Genomic DNA, 24647 nt, shown 5'->3' on the forward strand with positions numbered 1-24647 from the left:
AAGTGAAGCTACTCGCCGAAATCCAACGACGCTTGGTAGGAACGGTAATGCATTAGTGCGGAACCTATTTACACTGGAAAAAAATTACTTCCAGTTTTGGCCACCAGGTGCGAAGCTGGAGCTTTACACCATTTGAATGGCGGCATAGCACCAACGCTGTTATTTGACAAGCCGTGACGTGAGTGAACAGAATGGTTATCGAGGATAGAGACAGTGCACTTCTAGTGAAACTGTTTTGCGTGAGCGGCGGCAGCTACAGTGCTGCGCTAACAGAGTACCGCCGAATGAACGTTCTGAGGAGAGGTCAGGTGTCATTAAATGTTTTAAAGAAGGTGAGAACGAAATTCAAAAACACAGGTGCACTTGGCGCGGTGCCTGGAAGAGGAAGGCGCCTTACCCCGGTGGAAGTTATCGACGGAGTTGCTGTTGCTGCAACCGACCGTTTAGAACTTGCCCTGCGCAGCGCTAGTGCGCGCGCAGTCTCCCGAGAATCATGCATCCCGTGGTCAACAGCACGGATATGAGTGCGTTCTGTTTACTAAACTGGTACCCCTACAAGATCCAGACGGTGGAGCACCAGAAAACCTCATGATCCGCGGCAAGGTTCTGAATTTGCTCTTCCGTTTCTGGCACGGATCGAAGTTGATGACATGTGGCCGGGCAATATTCTATCGACTGGTTGGTTGGTTGTTTGGGGAAGGAGACCAGACAGCGTGGTCATCGGTCTCATCGGATTAGGGAAGGATGGGGAAGGAAGTCGGCGGTGCCCTTTCAGAGGAACCATCCCGGCATTTGCCTGGAGTGATTTAGGGAAATCACTCTATGGACTGACGTGGCACATTTTACACTACAGGATGCAGTAAGTACACAGAACCACCGAATTTGGGGTACTGTTACACCGCGTGTTGTGCACAAAGAGCCATTACACTTGCCGAATGTGACTGTGTAGTGTGCATTCACAAGCACCTTCATTGTCAGTCAGTTCTTCTTTCAAGAAAATACACCCAGAAGACTTGTCCGGTGTACCGTGTCGTCTACACCTTATCGATACCTCCTTATACAGCATGTGATTCCTGATTTGGAAGAGCGCAACTGTGTTGAAACCGCTGTTTTCATTAAATATGACGCAACACCTCATTTCGTTCGCTCATTGAAAGATATGCTTAGTGAACCTTCCAAAGTCGTGTTATCTCCAGAGGTTTTCCGGATGCATGGTCTGCAACATCACCTGATCTGAATCCATGTGATCTTTTGTTTTGGGGATATGTAAATGAACGCGTGTTTACCAAGGACACGTTCGGCCTCCACCTGATCTGAAAGCCGTTATATTGGAACATGTTGCTGAGATTCCAACGGAGCAGCTCCGAGCAACTGTTGATCACGTCGTTTGACACATGCAGCATCTCGTCGACGTTCCCGGTGCTCGTACTGAACGAATTGTGTGAGCTGTGATTAACTATAAAATCAACATTATGCCTTTCTCGCTTCCTTAACCTTTTCTGCACACGTCCCGTTCCTAATCCGTTACATATGCATTTACAGCGCCAGATTTGCACTTGTTGGCCGAAATCACCAGTTGCTGCTGTGTAGAGCAGCAGATGCTCCTGAGCTGAATTTTCAGTTCAAAAATGGTTCAAATGGCTCTGAGGACTATGGAACTTAACTTCTGAGGTCATCAGTCCCCCAGAACTTAGAACTACTTAAACCTAACTAACCATGCCCGAGGCAGGATTCGAACCTGCGACCGTAGCGGTCTCGCGGTTCCAGACTGTAGCGCCTAGAACCGCTCGGTCACTCCGGCTGGATGAATTTTTAGTTGCGGCGAACTACATATAAATGGGATTTCCCTGTTATATAATGAATGAAATTGTCTCTCAAAATACTGTGGAAAAGTGAAGGCAGCATAACACTTTTCCTCTTTGTACATGAGACTTCCGACATATCAATGAAGGAACAAATATCCATATGCATCAGATCTGTCTACAAAAATCTTCAAGTTGCAGTACAAGCTATCGAGGGTGTCATTAGACGTTTATCCCTGTCGTGATCAGTATTATGATGGTGAGAGGAATGTCAGTAGACATTTAACAAGACTACAAAATAGAATTACTCAATTGGAGCCGAAAGCTATATTTGTTCATTGTTCGACGCATAATTTGAATTTGGTAGCGCAAGATGCAATGGAAGGTATTAGTTACGCGCAAGACTTTCTACAGTATTCGTGAACTCAAGTCAAGATATTCGCCAAAGAGGCTAGTAGCGTTTCCCTCGCCACAAGAAGACAACGAAGACAGTTTTGTAAAAAAACATTCCCAGACTGATTTTGCAACCATTCTGTCCTGCAAGGTGTTGGGTGAGAGTACGATCAACAGAATCACTGGAAATCCATCATGACGTTCTCCTGGGTGTTTTTGAAGATCTGTCTGAAGAAAAAAGTCGGTGGCAAGGCTAGTGGACTGTTTTCCACACCTACATCAACTCGGATTTCTTACTTTCCTGAAAATGTTAATTTCAGTTTCCGGCAGCAGTGAACCTGTTCATACTGCTTTTCAGCAGCACGTATTTGTATTTGCAGATGATGCTGTCTTTTACCGTCTTGTAAAGTCATCAGATGACCAAAACTAATTGCAAAAAGATTAAGATAAGATATCTGTATTGTGTGAAAAGTGCCAATTGACCCTGAATAAAGAAAAGTGTGAAGTTATTTTGAGTACTAAAAGAAATCCGCTAAATTTTCATAACGCGATAAGTCACATAAACCTGAAGGCTGTAAATTCAACTAAATACATAGGGATTATACACTCCTGGAAATTGAAATAAGAACACCGTGAATTCATTGTCCCAGGAAGGGGAAACTTTATTGACACATTCCTGGGGTCAGATACATCACATGATCACACTGACAGAACCACAGGCACATAGACACAGGTAACAGAGCATGCACAATGTCGGCACTAGTACAGTGTATATCCACCTTTCGCAGCAATGCAGGCTGCTATTCTCCCATGGAGGCGATCGTAGAGATGCTGGAGGTAGTCCTGTGGAACGGCTTGCCATGCCATTTCCACCTGGCGCCTCAGTTGGACCAGCGTTCGTGCTGGACGTGCAGACCGCGTGAGACGACGCTTCATCCAGTCCCAAACATGCTCAATGGGGGACAGATCCGGAGATCTTGCTGGCCAGGGTAGTTGACTTACACCTTCTAGAGCACGTTGGGTGGCACGGGATACATGCGGACGTGCATTGTCCTGTTGGAACAGCAAGTTCCCTTGCCGGTCTAGGAATGGTAGAACGATGGGTTCGATGACGGTTTGGATGTACCGTGCACTATTCAGTGTCCCCTCGACGATCACCAGTGGTGTACGGCCAGTGTAGGAGATCGCTCCCCACACCATGATGCCGGGTGTTGGCCCTGTGTGCCTCGGTCGTATGCAGTCCTGATTGTGGCGCTCACCTGCACGGCGCCAAACACGCATACGACCATCATTGGCACCAAGGCAGAAGCGACTCTCATCGCTGAAGACGACAGGTCTCCATTCGTCCCTCCATTCCCGCCTGTCGCGACACCACTGGAGGCGGGCTGCACGATGTTGGGGCGCGAGCGGAAGACGGCCTAACGGTGTGCGGGACCGTAGCCCAGCTTCATGGAGACGGTTGCGAATGGTCCTCGCCGATACCCCAGGAGCAACAGTGTCCCTAATTTGCTGGGAAGTGGCGGTGCGGTCCCCTACGGCACTGCGTAGGATCCTACGGTCTTGGCGTGCATCCGTGCGTCGCTGCGGTCCGGTCCCAGGTCGACGGGCACGTGCACCTTCCGCCGACCACTGGCGACAACATCGATGTACTGTGGAGACCTCACGCCCCACGTGTTGAGCAATTCGGCGGTACGTCCACCTGGCCTCCCGCATGCCCACTATACGCCCTCGCTCAAAGTCCGTCAACTGCACATACGGTTCACGTCCACGCTGTCGCGGCATGCTACCAGTGTTAAAGACTGCGATGGAGCTCCGTATGCCACGGCAAACTGGCTGACACTGACGGCGGCGGTGCGCAAATGCTGCGCAGCTAGCGCCATTCGACGGCCAACGCCGCAGTTCCTGGTGTGTCCGCTGTGCCGTGCGTGTGATCATTGCTTGTACAGCCCTCTCGCAGTGTCCGGAGCAAGTATGGTGGGTCTGACACACCGGTGTCAATGTGTTATTTTTTCCATTTCCAGGAGTGTAATTATAAATAGTCTAAATTGGAACGATCACATAGGTAAATTCGTGGGTAGAGCAAACCAAAGACTGTGATTCATTGGGGTAACACTTAGGAGTTGCAACAGGTCTAACTAAAGAGACTGCTTACACCATGCGTGTCCGCCCTATGCTGGAATACTGCTGTGCGGTGTGGGAGCCGCATCAGGTGAGACTGATGGATGATATCGAAAAAGTTCAAAGGAGGGTAGCTCGTTCTGTATAATCGCCAAGTAGCCGAGATAGTGCCACAGACATGATACGTGTATTTGAGTGGCAACCATTAAAACAAAGGCGTTTTTCGTTGTGACGGGATCTTCTCATGAAATTTCAATCAACAGTTTTCTCCTCCGATTGCGAAAACATTCTGTTGGTATCCACCTACATAGGGAGAAATGATCATCACGATAAAATAAGAGAAAACAGGGATCGCACAGGAAAATTTAAGTGCTCGTTTTTCCTTGCCGCCGTTCTGGAGTGAAACGGTAGAGAGACAGCATGAAGGTGGTTCACTGAACCGTCTGCGAGGTACTTTATTGTGAATAGCAGAATAATCACGTAGATGTAAATGAATGACCCCTTCAAAGTAGTATCCTCCGGCAGCTATGCACTGGCGGAGTCGTTGTTTCCAGTCGTGCTAACAGTGCTGAAAGGCTTCAACTGGCAGGACCTTTAACATCTCGGTCACATTGTATGGAATGTTCTACAGAGTCCGCAAATGACGTCCTTTTAAGACATGTTTAAATTTCGGGAAAAGAAGAACGTCACGAAGACTCAGATCAATTGAAAGGGGGGGGGGGGGGGGGGAGGGGATTTGTGGAACAACAGGAATGCCTTTTGAGGTTTAAAATTCCGTGATGAAAGCGGTCGTGTGTCATGAGGCGTTGTCATGACGCAGCATCCACTTGTCTGCAGTGTCCGGCCTCACTCGATTCTCCCTTTTCCTGAGTCTTTCAGGGAATCACTTGGTTGACAATTTGTCCTGGAGGAACAAATTCTTTTATACGGTACTCCTATGGACAAAAAAGCAAATCAGCATAGTAATTTCTTAGTCTTTCCCGGCGATTTTGTGACATCTCGTTGAATCGGGTATACTGCCGGTGGTCTGCGTTTTTCTAATACAATGTTTCGACGTCGTACCTCGGCGTCTTCATCAGGTGCTTCCTGTGACTGAACGGCAGGCTGACAGCGTCCCGTATTTATGTATGGACGCTGTCTGGCGTTCCCTACGCCGTTCGTTCCCGCTGCGATCGCGTCGGTTGGTCGCCAGATGTTCCGTCTTCCGTCCGTGCCCGCTTCCGCTGTTTTCCCCGGTGGCGGCCGTTTCTTGGCGTACCCTACTAGGTCCGCACCCGCGATGTTTCTCAAATATTTATACTTGTTAGTTACGTGTCACTATGTGAAACTCGCGATTCCAAGGTTGTGGAATTGCTGGACCGTCAATGAAAATCAGTGTTGATACGTTTTTATATGGTAATTATTCAGCATTTGCTCACGTCACATTCTCATACGTCTTTACACGCACGGCCTGCCCTTGTGGCCTGTATAAAGAAAAGTTGGGGGAAAAGTACAATTATTTTATCTTTAAAGATATAGACTGGATTCGACTTTGTGAAAGGGAAATAGTTACACATTCCTGGTCGCGGCTTACCATGACCTAAGAACAAAATTAAATATGGTGGCCACAAAAGGAAGTAGATAAGTGCATTCACGTACCTCAGTTAATATGAAGTGTCGTGTCGAAGACCGGCGTCCAATCTTTTATGAAATTTTGGAAAGAAAATTTCCAAGAAATAACTTCACGGGGTTCCAAGGTTGTGCAATTGTTGGACTGTCAATGAAAAACAGTGTCGATACGTTTTTATATGGTAATTATTCAGCATTTTGCACAAGTCACATTCTCATACGTCTTTACAATAGGACTGATAGATAACGAAAGACGGCTCTTCGTCGAGAAAAAAAATTGAAGGTGAAGTGGTTCACTCTTTTTCAACGTTATCTCTTCCTACAGCTTATATACATCTTTGAAAATAAATCTGCTTGAAAGTTATTATACTATTTACAGTCCGCCTGCTTAGCTGGGTGGTAACAAGCTCACCTCCCGTGCCAGTGGCCCGAGTTCAGTTCCCGACCGGGTTGGAGATATTCTCCGCTCAGGGAGTGGGTGCTGTGTTGTCCTCATCATCATTTCACTCTCATCACCGGCGCAAAAGTGGCCGAGTGTGGCGTCGGCTGAAATAAAACTTGCACATGGTGGTCGAACTTCTCCACATGGGGCCTCCCAGCCAACGATGCCATACACTCATTTCACTTCGTATACTATTTACAGAAAAGAGAAACGACAATAAAAACAAATAAAAGAATGAATATTTACATAGTTCTTCTTCAATGACAAGATTGGTCTTTGCGGTGGGCAGGTACGTGTGACTGTAAATGCTGGCGTAATCGGCGAGTTTGCAGAAATGAAAAAATGGGGAAGTCGGCGTGAAGTGTTCTGGACAAGTCCGATATGTGACGAAATCGAATGAAGAACCCATCAGACACCTTCTATTGTGCCACTTACATACAATGGTAATTTTATTACCATTGTTAGCAAACTGGTTATTGCCAAGCGTGAACGTGCATCGTTTTCCTTTCTATTCTTGCTCTAAAGGGAATAAGGAGGCTGCTAGCTGTTTGATACACAGAATATCTATTAATAAATCATTACTTAAATACACAGCTCTAAAACTGGCAGTGTATTTACAATGAGCTGCCGACATTTTTGTAGTCCGTCGCGTCGATATTTCTCAGTCGATGTATCGATACTTTCCCTCGATGTATAGCTGTCTGATAGTGATATATCTTTAAATACCGAATTTCGAAGGCCCGATGCTTATAAAAATATCAACAGTCCTAGAGTGGAGCTGCCAGCGCATGTGCGTCCATCTAAGCGTCGAATGTCCTGCTCTTTGGGAGCACACACCGAGGAAGATGGCGGCACGTAATGTAGACACTGTAGACCAGACATGGGCAACTTTTGATGCACTGCGGGCCTGTTTCACGTACATATCTCGTGGGCCTACTCGTCACATGACGCGACAGCAGCGCTCTTAGCGTATAAAGGCAGAGCTACAGCGTCCCTGTCGTTAATGTATATGGGATAACGCACCGCCATCTCTTTATTAAAACGCCACATCAATAAATTATGTTTCAAAACAAATAGTTTTGGGGGTGCATTCACTGTACGTGATCAAGTGTTTACATTTGTTTACGCATAGTAAACGTTATTTATTTACTTACGACGTTTCACAATAGCTGTCTGAAGAAATTCCTAACAAAATTCTGCAATGCCTCGCTCTCTCTCCCACGAACTTCTTCCGCGCGCCATATTGAAACCAAACGCTGGCCGGATTCGGTCCGCTGGCCGCCGGTTGCCCATCCGTGCTCTAGAGTGTAGATCACAGACGTATACAGGGTATTACAAAACGGTACTGCCAAACTTTCAGGAAACATTCCTCACACACAAAGAAAGAAAATATGTTACGTGGACATGTGTCCGGAAACGCTTACTTTCCATGTTAGAGCTCATTTTATTACTTCTCTTCAAATCACATTAATCATGGAATGGAAACACACAGCAACAGAACGTGCCAGCGTGACTTCAAACACTTTGTTACGGGAAATGTTAAAAATGTCCTCCGTTAGCGAGGATACATGCATCCAACCTCCGTCGCAAGGAATCCCTGATGCGCTGATGCAGCCCTGGAGAATGGCGTATTGTATCACAGCCGTCCACAATACGAGCACGAACAGTCTCTACATTTGTACCGGGGTTGCGTAGACAAGAGCATTCAAATGCCCTCATAAATGAAAGTCAAGAGGGTTGAGGTCAGGAGAGCGTGGAGGCCATGGAATTGGTGCGCCTCTACCAATTCATCGGTCACAGAATCTGTTGTTGAGAAGCGTACGAACACTTCGACTGAAATGTGCAGCAGCTCCATCGTGCATGAACCACATGTTGTGTCGTACTTCTAAAGGCACATGTTCTAGCAGCACAGGTAAAGTATCCCGTATGAAATCATTGAGCGTAGGTGGAAGAACATGAGGCCAAATCAAGACATCACCAACAATGCCTGCTCAAACGTTCACAGAAAATCTGTATTGATGACGTGATTGCACAATTGCGTGCAGATTCTCGTCAGCCCACACATGTTGATTGTGAAAATTTACAATTTGATCACATACTGACGAAACTAAAATCAGCTCTAACATGGAAATTAAGCGTTACCGGACACATGTCCACATAACATATTTTCTTTCTTTGTGTGTGAGGAATGTTTCCTGAAAGTTTGGCCGTACCTTTTTGTAACACCCTGTATAGAACGTGTGCGACCCTACCTCTATCAAGTTTTGAATCTAAATGTAAGAAGTGTGATGCAGAGCAAAATCCTTTATTTCTGCCATTGGAGCCGATATTCACTGTCTTTCTCGTTCATGGCTAAAATAAAACACTGATTTTAAGAACTGAAGGACGTGTTGTCTTAGACTGACAGACTTGGGGGAATGTTTCCAGATGGATTTTCGCTCTGCAGGGGAGTGTACACTTACACGAAACTTCCTGGCTGATGAAAACCGTGCATCTCACCGGAACTGGAACCCAGTTCCTTTGCCTTTCGTGGGCAATTGCTCTACCTACTAAGCTACCCAAGCACAATTCACGATCAGTCTCCACAGTTTTACTTTTGCCAGTACCTCATCTCACACTTCTTTCCAAACTTCACAGAAGCCACCAAATGGTAAGTGTGAAGAACAGGTGGAGAAGGGGGTAAGAGCGAGGGGGTTAGCTTCTACACTTCTCTCTCGAGTCACAGCTTTCGATGCTCCCTATGAAGGGACTCATACTATTGTGTTTAAGGGTGCTGTGGAATGACAAGGAGAAATAACACACAATAAAGTTAGTTTCGGTGTTGGAAAACAGGAGGCAGAGACCACAGTTTGTTTGCTTTCGTGATTAAGTCAAATCTCATCAATGTACATTTTTTGCCCCTATTTTCGTTTTTTCTGGGCGATTAACCTTTGCAGTACCAAGGGGGTTTGAGGCGATAATTTGTACCCATCTTCTGAAAATATTGTAATGTAGTCAGGTAATTTACATTCTAAAATTTTGCATAAAATATTCATCGTTTCTAATGTAACCATATACCAGATTCCGTATTTCTTTCAAATCTTTAAGTTAAACATAGCCCAAGAAACTGTTGTAGTAGCAGATGTAACGTTTCACAATGAAAGTCATATTCAGTATTTCCAGCTTCACGACCATATGTACATATTAATATCTCTTTAAAAAGTATGTTGTGAATATGTCAATAATAATGAAACATAAATTTTTAAAATTTTTTGTGGAGTTCATAAAGTAGCCGACCACCCTTTAGTTGTAAGCTTTATTGAAAGTTTACTGATATTGCTAAGTGTGTGCTAAAAGGTTCTAGAGCGTAGTTACATCCCAGTACCCGTTTAAAAATTATGTTGCTAATATGAGTCAACAACAGTTAACGAATTAATTTTTTTTTTCTAGGATGGGCATAAGTATCCCCCTCCACAAATTGGTAATACCCGTTGTTGAAAATGCATTGCTATTGCTAGGGCGAATGTGCTGAATATCAAAATCGGCCGTGATTGAAGTTGTGTTGAGAGTACTACAAAGCGGATTGTACCAGCGGAAATAGCAGCTAACTTTACATAAGGGTGATGTGCTAGTTTTATTGGCCCTGCTGGTTATATACTGAAATTGCGATATTATAGTAGTCATTTTTTAGTTAGGAACGAATTATTCAACGTACAGCCTCCTGCTATGGTTCATTTAATCAGCTCGAAAATGTGCATCTGCATATGTAATTTTATTTGCCCTATGCACATTATTTGGTCAAAAGCATATGGACACCCATATGTGATGTGGAACGGATCACCAAATATCACGAGAAGCGTACCTCCTAGTATAAATGCAGGTGGTGAGTATTGTGTTGTCAGCAGAGGTTCAATAACAGCAGAATGCATCAGACAAGAGAACTCAGTGACGTTGGATGTCGACTGAGAAACAAATGAGTCACGTACTTTTCAACTCTTATAGAGCTGTACAAGAGGACTGCTGGTACTGCGACTGAAAAATGGAAATACAATGCAACATTCACAGCTAAACCACGACCATGCAAGCCTAATGTACTGACGGAGAAGCATTACCTTGAGTCGTTGTAGAAAATTGTATGAAATCAGCAGAAGGAATCACTCCTGAATTACAAAATGCTAGCAGCAGACCACCTAGCACAATTACTTTAAAAGGATTTGGGGAAAATGGTCTCGCAGTTCCACATGAACCACAAATTCATGTAGTCAATGTTGAGTACCTCTTGAGAGGGATGGACAGTGGTTTACGCTAAGTGAGTGACTTGGAGCAATGAATCATGCTATACCCTATGGTAGTCCGATGGAAAGGTTTGGGTTTGGCAAACGCCCATAGAAAATTGCCTGCCATCGTATGTAATGTAAAGATTTATTTATTTATTTATTGTTGAAGAGCTGCGAAGGAAGCACCTGGCTTGGCGTAGAAATTTGTTGAAGAGCTTTTAAGTTAGGAGGAAGTGGTATAATGGCATGAGGATGTTTTTCATGGTTGCGCTTGAGACCATAGTCTCGATCAGCAAGACAATCTAACCAAAAATAAAGCAGGATCTATTAGGCAGTGGTTTGTGGACAATAACATTCCTGACAACTGGCTGGTCTCCCCTGGGTCCTGACCTGAGCACTGTGGAATATCTTTGGGGTGAGTTTGTTCATCGGCTTCGCCCCACACGCCAGCTTCCAACTTCCTTCTCCGGTTTCCCGATCTTGAGGAATAACGGACTGCCATTTCTCCCCAGACATTCAGACACCTCAGTGAAAATATCACCAGTGGATTACAAGCCGTCATGAGGGCGAATAGTGGACACAGCCCATGTTAGTGTCCACTAATAGCTGTCTGGATATGTTTGATCAGTTTGTGTAAAGGTATATAATTTGGAGTGCAACAACTAGTCATTACCGTAAGTACAGCTCGCGGCTACCAGAGGCTGCAGTGGAACACTATTACCTGGGCACAATTAACCGCCTATGTATAACACGAACACACAAACATGACAAATACTGGCGAACCCCTGTGGCACAACAAAATTGACGGGCACCACGAGGTGTAAAATAGTCGACCAATCGGCAACGCAGGGAAGCGGAACTGCACACTAAAAGCAAACAAACCTAGCTAAAGCCCTTATACCGTAATCGATTTACGACCAATCGACCACTTATACGAGTCTTGGCCTGTCAAAGGGCCAGACACTGCAGTTGGCCCAGGATACCTCGCAGGTGCCCAGCCCAGCGGTACCCCTTCTCGAACATTTCTTATGTCGACCAAAGCTATGACAACAGTACCGGGCATTGCACGAGACCCAAAACTAACAGCCACCCTATCTTCACATGCTCTGTCACCGATAGCAAGCAATTCGTTACTGATCTTACTACCCGACCAAACAGTCGCAGAAGTTTTTTTCCCTTGGCGCTTGCGTTGGCACATTTTCCCCTCAGCCCTTGAAACTACTGCCCTTGGCTCGTTTTACGTCCACCATCTATCTCCTCGATGCCACCGTGTTGGTGGGTAATCCTACCTACAGTAAAATAAATAAATCTCGTCTGATTAGGGCCTCCCGTCGGGTAGACTGTTCGCCGGGTGCAAGTCTTTCGATTTGACGCCACTTCGGAGACTTGAGCGTCGATGGGGATGAAATGATGATGATTAGGACAACACAACACCTAGTCCCTGAGCGGAGAAAATCTCCGACCAAGCCGGGAATCGAACCCGCGCCCTTAGGATTGACATTCTGTCGGGCTGACGACTCAGGTACGAGTGGCGGACTTACCAACAGTAGATGTACGGGTAACGTCACAGACCCACATTCCGTGAAGTCCTCTGTCAGTAATTAACAAATATGGAGGAGACAGTAGATTTTCTGAGATGGTCACCACGTCTTTGTGAGCGAGGACGGGCTCCACCCTTTGCGATGTTAAAAAGAAAATGCAGAGGATCTTGCGGTTTGGGACCACGAACTGTGTAGGATCCATGTCGGTTCGCACCATCCCGTCTTATATTTGCGTGCTCTCAACGCTTGTAAATTTTTCAGTGTCCTAGTTCAGTCACCGAAAATATTTAATGAGTTTTACTTTCCTCCCTCCTGTTATGAGAACTTGTGCTATTATTAAATAGTAATTGCTGGTTAGAACTTCGTAACTTTTCATGAGTGGCAACCCTCGGGAAATGAATTTATTAGTGGTTTAACGAACAGGCAGCGCTATTTACTGTCGCGAGTTAACGACACTCAAAAGTTGCACTCAGTTTGTAATTTACCTTTGATTTGTTATGATCTTTATCACCCCAGGATGCATAATGTGACAGTGGTGAGTACACTGTGTAGGGACTCTCGAGTCCGTCTACAGACTTTAGCTGCTACAAAAGATACACTGGGTGCTGAGTTGACAGCCTAGACTCACTATATGTGCCAGGAGCACGCAGTAGCGTGTGAAAACTTCAATAAAATTTTTAAAAAATGTTCGATAGTGTAGGCGTAGGCTTCTCCGCCCGCTGTCGCACTCAACAAAATTCTCTTGCGCTGTCGACAGCATTGTCAATACATAAAACTGTCCGACGTTTCGGCCACTACTGCAAACGATCATCCTCAGGGCTTTGTACTGAGCTAGATTGTTGAATGAGAGAGACTGTAGACCTTATATAGCAGCAGAGGAAGCTGCTACACGTAATTTGATGGGGCGCTTGAGGATAGCAGAAGCGTTAGGCGTTCGTTATTGGTCTTTATATTATTCCTTGTAATTGGTGGGTAAAGACGTATCTCATTGGTGTTGAGATTACTTCTTGCCACTGGCGGAAACATGCGAATCAGAAACGGACGCTAGCTGTGACGTAGCACTGCTTATTCGTTGTCGGGTCCGGGCAGCGGCGTGCCCCAGCACAGTGCCCCGCTATCTTGTGTGAGTCGCTTTTCGCGCGCTGTCCGCTATCTAAGGTCTCTCTCTCACTCGGCAGTGTAGCTCAGCACGAAGCCCTGAGGAAGGCCGTTTGCAATAGCGGCCGAAACGTCGGACAATGCGATCAACAACTCAGCACAGTTTCATTGACAAACTTCAAGAGTATTAACAGAAAGGAATTTGTGTTGGCTACATAGATTTGTGCTGACAGCCTTGCCGCAGTGGTAACACCGGTTCCCGTCAGATCGCCGAAGTTAAGCGCTGTCGGGCTGGGCTAGCACTTGGATGGGTGACCATCCGTTCCGCTGAGCGCTGTTGGCAAGCAGGGTGCACTCAGCCCTTGTGAGGCAAACTGAGGAGCTACTTGATTGAGAAGTAGTAGCTTCGGTCTCGGAAACTGACATATGGCCGCGAGAACTGTGTGCTGACCACATGCCCCTCCACATCCGCATCCAGTGACGCCTGTGGGCTAAGGATGACACGACGGCCTGTCGGTACCGTTGGGCCTTCATGGCCTGTTCGGGAGGAGTTTAGTTTAATTTTTACATAGATTTGTAGTCGCCTGATTTTCTATCACCAGCCTAATGATGCATTGTTCTCTTACAGCTATTGTACCATATAACTCCCCCGGATGCGATAAAACACTTTCCGTTAAGGTTCGTGCTTTTATGTAGCGTTTTTATCTTTATATTTTCTCGTCAAGTATCCTTCACTTACACACTTAAGTCACCGATTTAATTTCTGACGTTGTCTCATCTTCTCCAGCCACATGAAGAAAAGTGGGGGACAGATGTCAGTTTTCTTCTGGTAAACGTGGAGCATAGTGGACGCAAAGATAACGCGCCATCATGTTCTTATAACAGATTTGCCAAAGTAAATGGTGGGTCACAATACACATTGGCGTGAACTGCGTTATTCATTTAACCCGTCGGTTTATTTTAAATTTTTATTTAAGAAACAATCAAAAGCTTTCTCTTCCGGCAGTCACAAAGAACGACCACAGATTATGCAAAGGTTGGAACATAAATAGTGGCAACTATTTATTCACAACCGATACAAAATACTTACATGTTTGCACCTGTTACTGTCGTTCAAAGTAGTCACCAGTGGTGTGTAGAGCCCGTTGCCAGCGGTGAGGAAGACGTAGTATACCGTTAGCAGAGCCTGTTCTGTTGATGGTGCGAATGGAGCAGAATGAAAGCAGTTTATGGTGATTGTGTTGATGTGAGGTTGGAACATCTGACCTGCGTGACAAACAAAGTGTTGGACTTGCTGTGACAGCAACCACCGAGTTTCACAAGCAAAATGTTGACAGACTGATTCAGGACGATCATCGTATCACTCAGAGAGAAATTAAAGCACAATCGGCATTTCACAAGAACATGTGGGTTACATTGATGCTGACACCTGCAATAAAAGCACACATACTTGAAATTTCCCAGGAACTCCTCTCGCGTTACAAGAATGAAGGTGACGCTTTTCTCCATTCAATTGTGACAGGAGACGAAACGTGGGTACACCATTACGACCCGGAAACGAAACGCAAAGAGTCGCCCCAGGAAAAGAAATTCAAGACGCAGCCCTCAGCTTGAAAAATCACGGCCAAAGTGTTCTGGGACGCAGACGGTGTTATCAATGTTGATTTCCTTGATCGTGGAACAACAATAAATTCAGAGCGTTACATCACAACGCTGCGAACTCTGAAATGACGGCTAGCAAGGGCTCTAAAGGAAAAGGGTAATGTTTTCCTGCAGCATGACAATGCCAAACCGCACACTTAAGTGCCATCACAGCAGAACTTCAGAGACTGAATCTCAGCACCGTACGGCATCCTCCATACAGTCCAGATTTAGCACCGTCTGACTTCCATCCGTTCCCGATAATGAAAGACGATCTGCGGAGACATCATTATGCTTCTGATGAAGACGTTGAGAGAACTGTGAGACTGTTGTTGCAGAAAATGAGTGTCGACTTCTTCCGTGACGGCTTCAGAAAACTTGTTAATCGTTGGCAGATATGTATCCAATTGGCTGGTGATTATGTGGAAAAGTGAATATTGGTAATAAAAGATCATATTCTAAGGATTATTTCTGCGTTTGATTCACTAAAATATTCCCATCCAAACCCAATTAACGAAGGTGAAGGCATTCTTTTCGTTCAGCCCTCGTAGTAAGAAATTCAGGAATGAAGTAGGTGTGGACCACCGATAAATCCCTTAGGATCCTCTTAAACTGAACTTTATTACTAACTGAAGTCGTTATGGCTGCTGGAAATTTCTTGTTAATGTGTGTTTGTGGACCGAAGTAGGTGACTTTAAATTTTTTTGAAGATACTTAAAAACTGTTTCCATGGACTGAACTGTTGACTTGAAAATGAGATATATTATTTACCACAAATTTCATTAACGCATAAGTAAGTGGGAAGCAGTGGTCAGTTTCCTTCGTCTTCCAGGAAACTGACTAGTATTCCGTCTCTAACGGCAAACGGTTAACGTCCACCTTCCCATTAAACTGTATCTGACGTGGAGGGAGATTTCCCTAAAAACATCTTTCTTCCAGGCATCAGCATCTTGTTCCTGGCTGTGATCGGTACAGAATTCTAACCAACTTGGCTGAGCAAGAAGTGTACACCAGCATGGATAAGCCGGACTTGTACAACCTCGGGTGTGCTCCCCTCACGCTGCTGGCCGCCAAACAGGTTGACGAGCTGTGGCCGGTCCTCACGTGGCCGAGGCAGCCGCTGCCGGTGCTCGACATTGGCTGCGGGCCCGGTGACGTCGCCAGGAAGGTGGGTTCTTCACTTTCAGTCACGTTACTACTCCATCAGAGCAATCGATGACTAAGCAACTCTCTTGTGTGCTGTAAAGTATCGTCGCTCCTGGATACCTAGGACCACCGAGATAAGGAGGTATACAGAGTGTTCATTTTAACAGAAGACACTGAAGTATCTCGAAACTACACATCGGACCAAAAAATGTTCAAATTCCAATTTGTTTGTCTCGGAGTGAGACATCTAATGATGCCACACTCAACCAGCCACCCAACCCTGTCAATGACTGGTAAGGGCAACTTTGAAATCTTCAGTGGGAACCCCCAGTTTTTGTTGCAGTTTACGATTTTATGGCAAAATCTATATACTTTTGTCTGAAGCATTTCCTTCCTTTCGCCACAGGTGGCGCTGTAATCGGAGGAATAGAAATGGGTGCACTATCGCAATTTGTAACATGGTACTCAAAAGTCCTTGAATATCCAGTGGCATTTGGGAACCCACCTCCATGCTGCGACGTAAGGACAGGCCAGTGTCTCCTAACTTCTAATTGGAAACCCCATTCGCAACGCTGTAGTCCTCCAACCCATCGAACAGGGGACTACTTGACGTGATACTGTGGCCATGGTTCGTGGTGAACACTACTCTACTTTTCCAATTCGAGTAGGTGTTCAAACGTAGTATCGTCAACTTCAGTACACTTAGTGATCCACTTTTCAACTGACCGTAAAGAGGACAGAAGCATAGATGCAGGATTATCAGCATAGGTGTTTCCGATGCTGTCGACCATGTCTTCACGGCCTGTTGGCACTTGCTGATGCAATTTATCTTTTAAATATCCCCACAGGAAGAAATCCGGCGACCTAGCAGACCAATTAACAGGGCCACTTCTCCTGATCCACAGAACAGTGTAAACAACGTTAATACCTCCGGTGTTTCAGTTGCGTAATGTGCCGGGAATCCGTCATACTGAAATCACATACGTTGTTGGACGTCCGGGGCAACGTCTTACAGTTTTTCCGATAGTTCCTGTTTGCGCCCCTTCAACATGCCGTTGGTAAGATACGGACTAATGAGATTGTTCCCTATGACTCCACACCATACGTTATCTGACAGAGGACGCTGATGGTCAACTTGCTGCAACCAGTGGGGATTGTCTTCACTCCAGTAATGCATATTATCCCGGTAACGCAACCATGGTTTGTGAATGTAGACTCACTGGAAAATAGTATATGGGTAAAGAACTTGGGGGTCGGTTGCATTTGTTGACGTGGCCACTTACAAAACACTACTCCGTTATGGAAAACGGTGCCATGAAGTTCTTGATGCAGCGACATGTGGTGTGGATAATCCTTATGACAATGCAATATGGTGACAATACTACCTAAGGACATATCGGAATCGCGGTATAACTGCTTGTCCGTGGACTGTGGTGCACTGGCGCTATTACAGCTATTTGATTAGCTTCTCCTTCAAAAACAATTTTATATGCCAGATTACGAGTAAATGGTAGCTTTAACGCGTCGCTGCACAGATTGAGTAAATCAGATCATGTCAATGTTCATTCCGCTCACAGAGAACTCATCACCACCAGCAACAAGGGCTTTCATTTATCACACCCATTTATGAATTTTAATAAAGAAAGCGATATGTAACATCCTATGTACAACAATAGATTTAAGACATTCTGTGGGGTTTCTATTTTACTTGCATATTCCTTGTTCATATCCCGAGCTACAGTACCTCCTCGTACGCAACAGGTGCACCAAACTTCAGATACGTATAATAATTAACAATATTGTGAAAAGGATAGTTGTTACTCACCGTATACCGGAGCTAAGTCGCAGACAGCCACAACAAAAAGACTGTCAGAAAGTGAGCTTTCGGCTAACAAGGCATTTGTCGAAAATCAACACACACACACACACACACACACACTCCCGCAAACGCAACTCACGCACACATGATCACAGTTTCCGACTATTTTCGATGATGGCCTTATTGGTCGAAAGCACATTTTCTGACAGTCTTTTTGTTGTGCCTATCTCCGCTATATAGTGAGTAACAACTGTCCTTTTCATAATAATGTTACGTTCTATCTTGAATTTTCCATTGTGTATTAACAGATCAATGTATCCTTTTCCAATGCAAGAAAAAACATGGTGCTCCCGATTAAGCGGGGATTCTTCATGCAAGCTGTTAAAAAATTATCCCATAGTTTGAGTGGTAATAGTGTGGTCCAAACCAAGACAATAATATCCAGTAAACATGGGATCCAAAATGCATCCATTAAGAGCTGTGACCACTTGTTCAGTATTAGAGATTTTTTTCACACGAGCCTATATGAACAAATGCTCATAGAACTTAAGGCATTCCTTTTGGAGCCCATGTATATTGGACTGTTTTCTTGTTTTAGTCCATACTGCAACCTCGCAATGCATAGTACGATTTTTTTAACATCCTGTATAGCGAAACATTGGCCTGTGCGTTCGGGACTCAAGCTGTGAGGGTTCCATACAAACTTAATTTTTATCCTGAACTGACGCGGCATGTACACCGAGAGATTTTTATTCAACAAATACGTCGTGAAAGACTTCGTAGCCGTATTGTATACAGATAGTTCATCCATCTTGGAAATCGAGAATCTCGGCGATTTTTGACTGTTATCAACATTGATACTGGCAAAGTATTGGTCCCAGGGATTCCAGTACCTTCGAGAATGTTTTAATTTCAAGTCTGGAGTCAGATAGCAAGCGAGAAAAAGACATTTTTTCCGTGTGATATAATAACAAATTAACAATTTACTGATTGTTTCCTTATCTTGTACTGTGAAATCTTGCTTCTTGCCAAATTTCATGATTCTACGTTAACGGGAAAGAAGTATAGGTTTTGATGGATGAGTGTGCGAATGCCAAAAAGTTTGACACAAATGGTCCTACTTTGGATTTCACTGACTTAGAAGCTTCATTGCTGCTGGTAAACCTTTCCGGGTATAATGTCGTGATCCACGAAACTGTTCTGCTCCTGGCGTTCCCTCCAGAATTGGGCTGGACATCTCCAGAGGTGTTGCTCCTCCGTTGAGACTTGAGTCGTGAAAGAGCAACGCCTCTAAAGACGTCCAGCTCAGGGTAGAACGTCAGGAACAGAAGACGACAACATTATACCTCGAAGGATTTAACAGGAGTGTGTCATCCGGTCCTGAAAGCCTCCTTTCTGTCATTAGATGCTTCACTTTTTTACACCATCAAGGGACAGTAGGCCTCAGTATGTGACATAAATGTGCACTTGGTAGACCTTAGTACGTGACATAAACTGGAACTTGATATGTTTACCCGTTGTTGACAAAAATGGTTTTTCACAGTAGGGTAGACAGACAGACAGAAAAGTAATCCAACAGGGCTTCCATTTTATCGACTGAAGAAAGGAACCCTAAAAAGAAACGAATTGTACGTACATTGTGTTTTCGCCAGTTTATGGACAGTGTTCTGACACAAAGACACACGAATCTGAAAACGAATACAGCTCAAACACATCCGATGTTCCGCACACACGCGTTAAACCCTTGCTGAGGGCATAGGCCCCACAAGCACATCCCGTGTACTCAGGAGCCGGACACAACCGATGCAGTTCGCAAAATACGGGCGGGTTTTCAAATAGACACCGTTTGATGATGCGCCGCTTGAACTGCCTGTTAGTTGTCGCAGGGTTGTCAGAAACAGTCTGAAAAGCTTGTAGGGGTGTTGCAAGGTAGGCTGTACTGAGAAATAATTGCTGAGAACAAAATTCATACGTTGCGGCAAGTCCGATTTAATTAGCAATTCAAGCACTTCCACGAGGAAAAGTGCGGTAATGCACAGACATCTGTGAGTTAGCACTTCTTCAAATGCTCATTACCTGTTAAACTGTGCTTTTTCCGGAAGTTATAAATTTAAGCAAGGTGAGCAGAAGCTACGCCTGTGCTGTCTTTCAACGGCTTGTTTAGCTAACTTCAATAATAACAAAATTGGAAACAATTAATAATTATTTCTCAGAGCAACCTACCCTGCAACACCCTTACAAGCTTTTAAGACTGTTCCCGACAGCTTTGTACATCTTTCAGGCTTTAGCTGGCCCGGTGAGCTATGTTCCATGGCACATCGCGGCGAGCCACCCTAATGTACCAGGTCACGACACACGAACTGGACGATCTGGAATCTGAACTGTACTCTCCATTCGACAACTGTGGCCTCTTCTATCAATTCCCTCTTTTCTCAATCCTCGACAAGTCTGGAAGTCGCACTCAGCACGCTGTTTATCGCTTTGTGTCCTCGAAGAAACGGAAGCGCCGATTAACTTTACCAGCTGTGTAGCTTAGAAGAGCAAATCAGAAAACATATTTCTGCACTGGCAGATTTTAGCTCCGCGGCTGCCACCGGGTACGAAGCTGGTGGCCTGCGACATCAGCACAAAGATGCTGGAGTTCTGCAGGCAGCACAACGCACTGCCGGGCACCATCACGTACAAGCAGCTGGACGTGGTTCAGCCCGACCTGGAGAACTCCGCCGTGTGGCAGTACGCGCCCTTCGGCAAGGTGTTCTGTCTGCTGCTGCTGCATTGGGTGCCCGACAACAGGTGTGTACTTAGTTTTTCGCCTTATCAACTACTGTGCAACAGCTCACCTGTCTTACTTCTCCGACTGTAATACAAGAGGGGTTACACTCGATCACTCCAGCTATGGATTGCTGTTGTGGTACTTCCACCAGTAAGAAATACCATAACAATCAATCATACATTTTCTCCAACAATTTTTTAAGTTTATCCATATTTATCTCTTTTGTTATTGATAAAACTAGGTTATGTAAGGCTTGTTATCAGACTGCAAGAAGAATGTCTTATGTATTAAAACGGAGTCACAGAGCAGCATGTAACTACGAGGACAAGTCAAAAGGTAAAGATCACTGTTCAAAATAGAAATAAACTATTTTATGTTCAGGGCAGCTGCAGCTGTTGAAATGTATGACGTTAAGAAGAAGTCCGCTAACAGTAGGTGAAATTCTTGTTCATTAAAACTCAGTGGGTTTCGCTGCCTAAAGCCACATCGTCAGGTGCAACATACGTTGTAAAAAGCAAAGTACAGTGTCAGCAAATTTTGTGAATATAAAAATTAATAAAGGAATGTCTAAAATATAGCCACAACTTAAAAAGATTGCAGGAATATCCGTCGCTCCTAGTTAAAATTAATTGTTCTGTGAATATCGTCAGTACTACTGCGTGCTGTGTTCCTTAAAATTTGCCTCCATAAAAAAAGACGGAAGAAAATATTTTATAGTGAGTGGACGCTAAAAGTTTTTAAATAAGTCCGGATTGGCGTTGAAAAATTGTCACTGCTAACATGATTAGCCGCGACACTACGCAGATTACTGTGTGGAAAGTGTCAGGTGGCAGTGTCTTACCAGTGTGACAGCAGAGCAGGACAAAGCAAAAGCACGACCGACGAAGAGAGACTAGCTGGCTGGCGGAACGGAAGTTACCTATATGGACAGTGTGACGTCATGTACTGATGACTAGGAGCGGTAGGTCGATACCTTTACACACGAGAATAATACACAATTTTATTAGGTACTAACACCTAATCGTACAAACAGTCAAAATTAGCAAGAATGATATGGTGCTTTAATTCCAATTGGTTATTCGACGTGAATTGTGCGTTTTCTTTCTAACATATTCAAAATGAGGCTTTTTTCTTTCTTTTGGAATATTTTTAAATTTCTGAACGGCTTGTGATGCTGTGTCCCTCTTCGCTAAGTGCGTTGTTATTTAAGATAAGGTGTTCCTGAAATCTGTAATGGCCTACCGGTTTGTCCTATTTATTTCTTACGGCAGTCATTGCATGTAATGCAGTATACGCCCGCTTTTTTATGTTTATTTCCCACGGCTTTTTCCTTGTGCCTGAGTTTTTTGCTTGTATCCGAAAATGGTTCTGAGCACTATGGGACTCAACTGCTGAGGTCATTAATCCCCTAGAACTTAGAACTAGTTAAACCTAACTAACCTAAGGACATCACAAACATCCATGCCCGAGGCAGGATTCGAACCTGCGACCGTAGCAGTCTTGCGGTTCCAGACTGCAGCGCCTTTAACCGCACGGCCACTTCGGCCGGCCCGAAAATGTAGAATACGTTGAAGTAATGTTTTTACATCTCATACGTTTGCAAATTCTTTCGCGTACTGCACCCAGATATGGTATTCTGAAAAAAGAAAAATAGAGCGTTCCTTCGTCTCCTCAGCTGGTGTTTTGCTTTGTCCTTCACCGAGCTGTCCTGACTCACACCGGATGGACACTGCCACCTTATACTTTCCACATAGTAATCTGCATACTGCCGCGATTAATCGTGTTAGCAGTGACAATTTCTATCGCCAATCCAACCCCTTCTTGAAAACTTTTAGCGTCCGCTCACTATAAAATATTTTAATTTTTATTTTTAGATGGAGACAGATTTTAAAGGATGGAGCACGCCTCTGCTCTCCCGTTAGAAACGACTTCCTTTTACGAGAAGAGGGGACGGCACATGTTCGACTAGCAAACTGGTAGAAAAATAAAAGCTGCAAAGGCGTGCTATTTACTGAATATGTTCCTTCTGGATATGCAGAAAGAACCACAAAAGTTCATCATTCGCTACAGGTTGTTCTGTAAGGTATCTTTGAACGAGAGACTACGGGGAGAGTAGTGTAGCTCTAGAAACTGCAAAACTACTCTGGAGGAAATAAACTCCTCTGGTCTCTACGAGACATGAAAAAAATCTCATTCACGCTTTCAACTCAACGGAAAAAGAAGGAAAGGACACTATAGATGGGTACAGGGGAGAAGCTGCTGGTTTCATTAAAAATAAAACAGCATATCCCGTTGTGGCTTCTCCCCCACCTCCCCCCGCCGTCCACAGTATCGGCATCTATTCGAGCTGTGTGATATAGCTGAAGAAAATGAAGACAACATGATCGTTATGAAATAATATTAGGAGAGTTGTTGGACGTGAAAACGTATCCCTTCCATCGTGCCAGAATGAGAATTTCAAAGAAATCACAATGGGATGCAGTGACAGTAAAAAAAAATGCCGTCGATAGCGCATTAGCTGCAAAATTCAGGAGCAGGTTCCTTCCCTGTCCCTAAGAGTCCATTAGAAGAACATGTGGCTTTAATACCGGGCTATGTACAACAATGGTATATTCGTATGATAATTTTAAAAACTCTTTCATTAATCGGTTGGAGGATAGACATCTTATATTTTTAGAAAAACTGTTCTTTGCCCCTAAAAAGTAGTAATTTTACAATTAGTCTATAATTTAATGCAACGTTTGAAGCCACGGGAACAAAAAAGCTGTAGTCAGTAATTTTTTTATGGAATTAATGAAGTGCCATTCTGAATTTTCACCAAGGTGTGCTCAATCTGCTGGTTTTCAAATAGCACAAGATGTTAACAGACAGCAAGGAATGGTTACATTGAAGACCTATAACGACACTGAATATACCGTTACATGTAATTTCATTTTTGTGCTCACATTTACAACGTTATCGTTCTCATAATGTGTTCGGCATTGTGAACAGCAAGTTCAAGCCTGTTAATTTAACTTCGTTTGCATAATGTGAAATTAAAAACACCTTATTTTGTGTAGGTTTTTAGTATTATTGTTGTAAATTTTCACCACAAAATAGTTTTGTTGTAATTCGATCATTTGATTCTTACAAAAAACCAGAAAGTCTTATGTGTCCTCCACTGGGGCAACGCCTCCTAAGACATTAATATTTTCACAGGCGCGCTGTCCAGAACATTCACAAGCTGTTGGTGCCTGGAGGAGAGGCTGTCTTCAGCATAATAGCTAACATGGTGTTTTACACAGCGTTTGAAGAAATGGCGAAAGACTCGCGTTGGGCGCGGTACATGCAGGTAACCCTTAGGTCTACCCGATATTCTCCTAAATCTTAGAAATACTTGGGAAATTATGTTTAATAATTCTAAAAATGCCCTACTTCAGGAGAAGTCAACTTGTTTAGCCTGCCACCCACTTTTGTTTCTGTGTTAGGTATAAAATTTTCTAACCGTCCACCGATTACACAGTAAATATGATTTATGAAGTAGGGATAAGTTTACTTTACAAAATTTATAAAGCCGAGCTACATCAAGTTAAAACATACCATAGTCAGTCCCTTATTTTCAAAATTTTTCTTTAAAGCCTAATAAAAGTATTTTCAAAATCCCTACCGGCTACCGCCCACCACGAAAGCTGAAACGCCCACTTGTGGGTGGGAGGGACCATGTTGACCACCACTGCATTCTGCCTTTTCCTCAAACGAAACTAAAGTTACTAGCCAGGAAGAATTTTCTTTTATAAATCTGAGGACTGTCGTACCCATGGCGATTGACTTTAAGATTCTCAGAGTTTTTCAACGTTCTCGAGTACTCGACGTTTCGACCCCCTGCTGCGATCATCAACAGGAGTCTTCTGGTGTCCCGTGGTTAATGAACAGGGCTAATCATAGGGCAGAGAGAGGCATCCGAGCACTCAGTCTTGCCGAGTTTCATGTACGATAAGAACCGGAAGATGCAGTATTACCGGCCAAGCTGA

General features: G+C 44.3%; 1 protein-coding gene and 1 pseudogene across 1 annotated transcript; both read left to right on the top strand.

The window, feature by feature from the left end:
- Positions 1-13483: 13483 nt before the first annotated feature.
- LOC124597154 lies at positions 13484-13601 on the top strand (annotated as a pseudogene).
- A 2313-nt stretch (positions 13602-15914) lies between these two features.
- LOC124593887 lies at positions 15915-23718 on the top strand. The gene is made up of 3 exons (XM_047132234.1): positions 15915-16067; positions 20437-20657; positions 23697-23718. The coding sequence occupies exons 1-3, from the start codon at positions 15915-15917 to the stop codon at positions 23716-23718; spliced, it is 396 nt and encodes a 131-aa protein (XP_046988190.1).
- Positions 23719-24647: the final 929 nt, after the last annotated feature.

Source organism: Schistocerca americana, chromosome 2 (assembly GCF_021461395.2).
Source record: "Schistocerca americana isolate TAMUIC-IGC-003095 chromosome 2, iqSchAmer2.1, whole genome shotgun sequence".
NCBI lineage: Eukaryota > Metazoa > Arthropoda > Insecta > Orthoptera > Acrididae > Schistocerca > Schistocerca americana.

Coding starts and splice junctions, on each gene's coding strand:
- LOC124593887 (XM_047132234.1), top strand. CDS start 15,915: ATGGATAAGCCGGACTTGTACAACCTCGGGTGTGCTCCCCTCACGCTG. Junction 16,068..20,436: donor CCGGTGACGTCGCCAGGAAG/GTGGGTTCTTCA, acceptor CTGCACTGGCAG/ATTTTAGCTCCGCGGCTGCC. Junction 20,658..23,696: donor CATTGGGTGCCCGACAACAG/GTGTGTACTTAG, acceptor TATTTTGTGTAG/GTTTTTAGTATTATTGTTGT.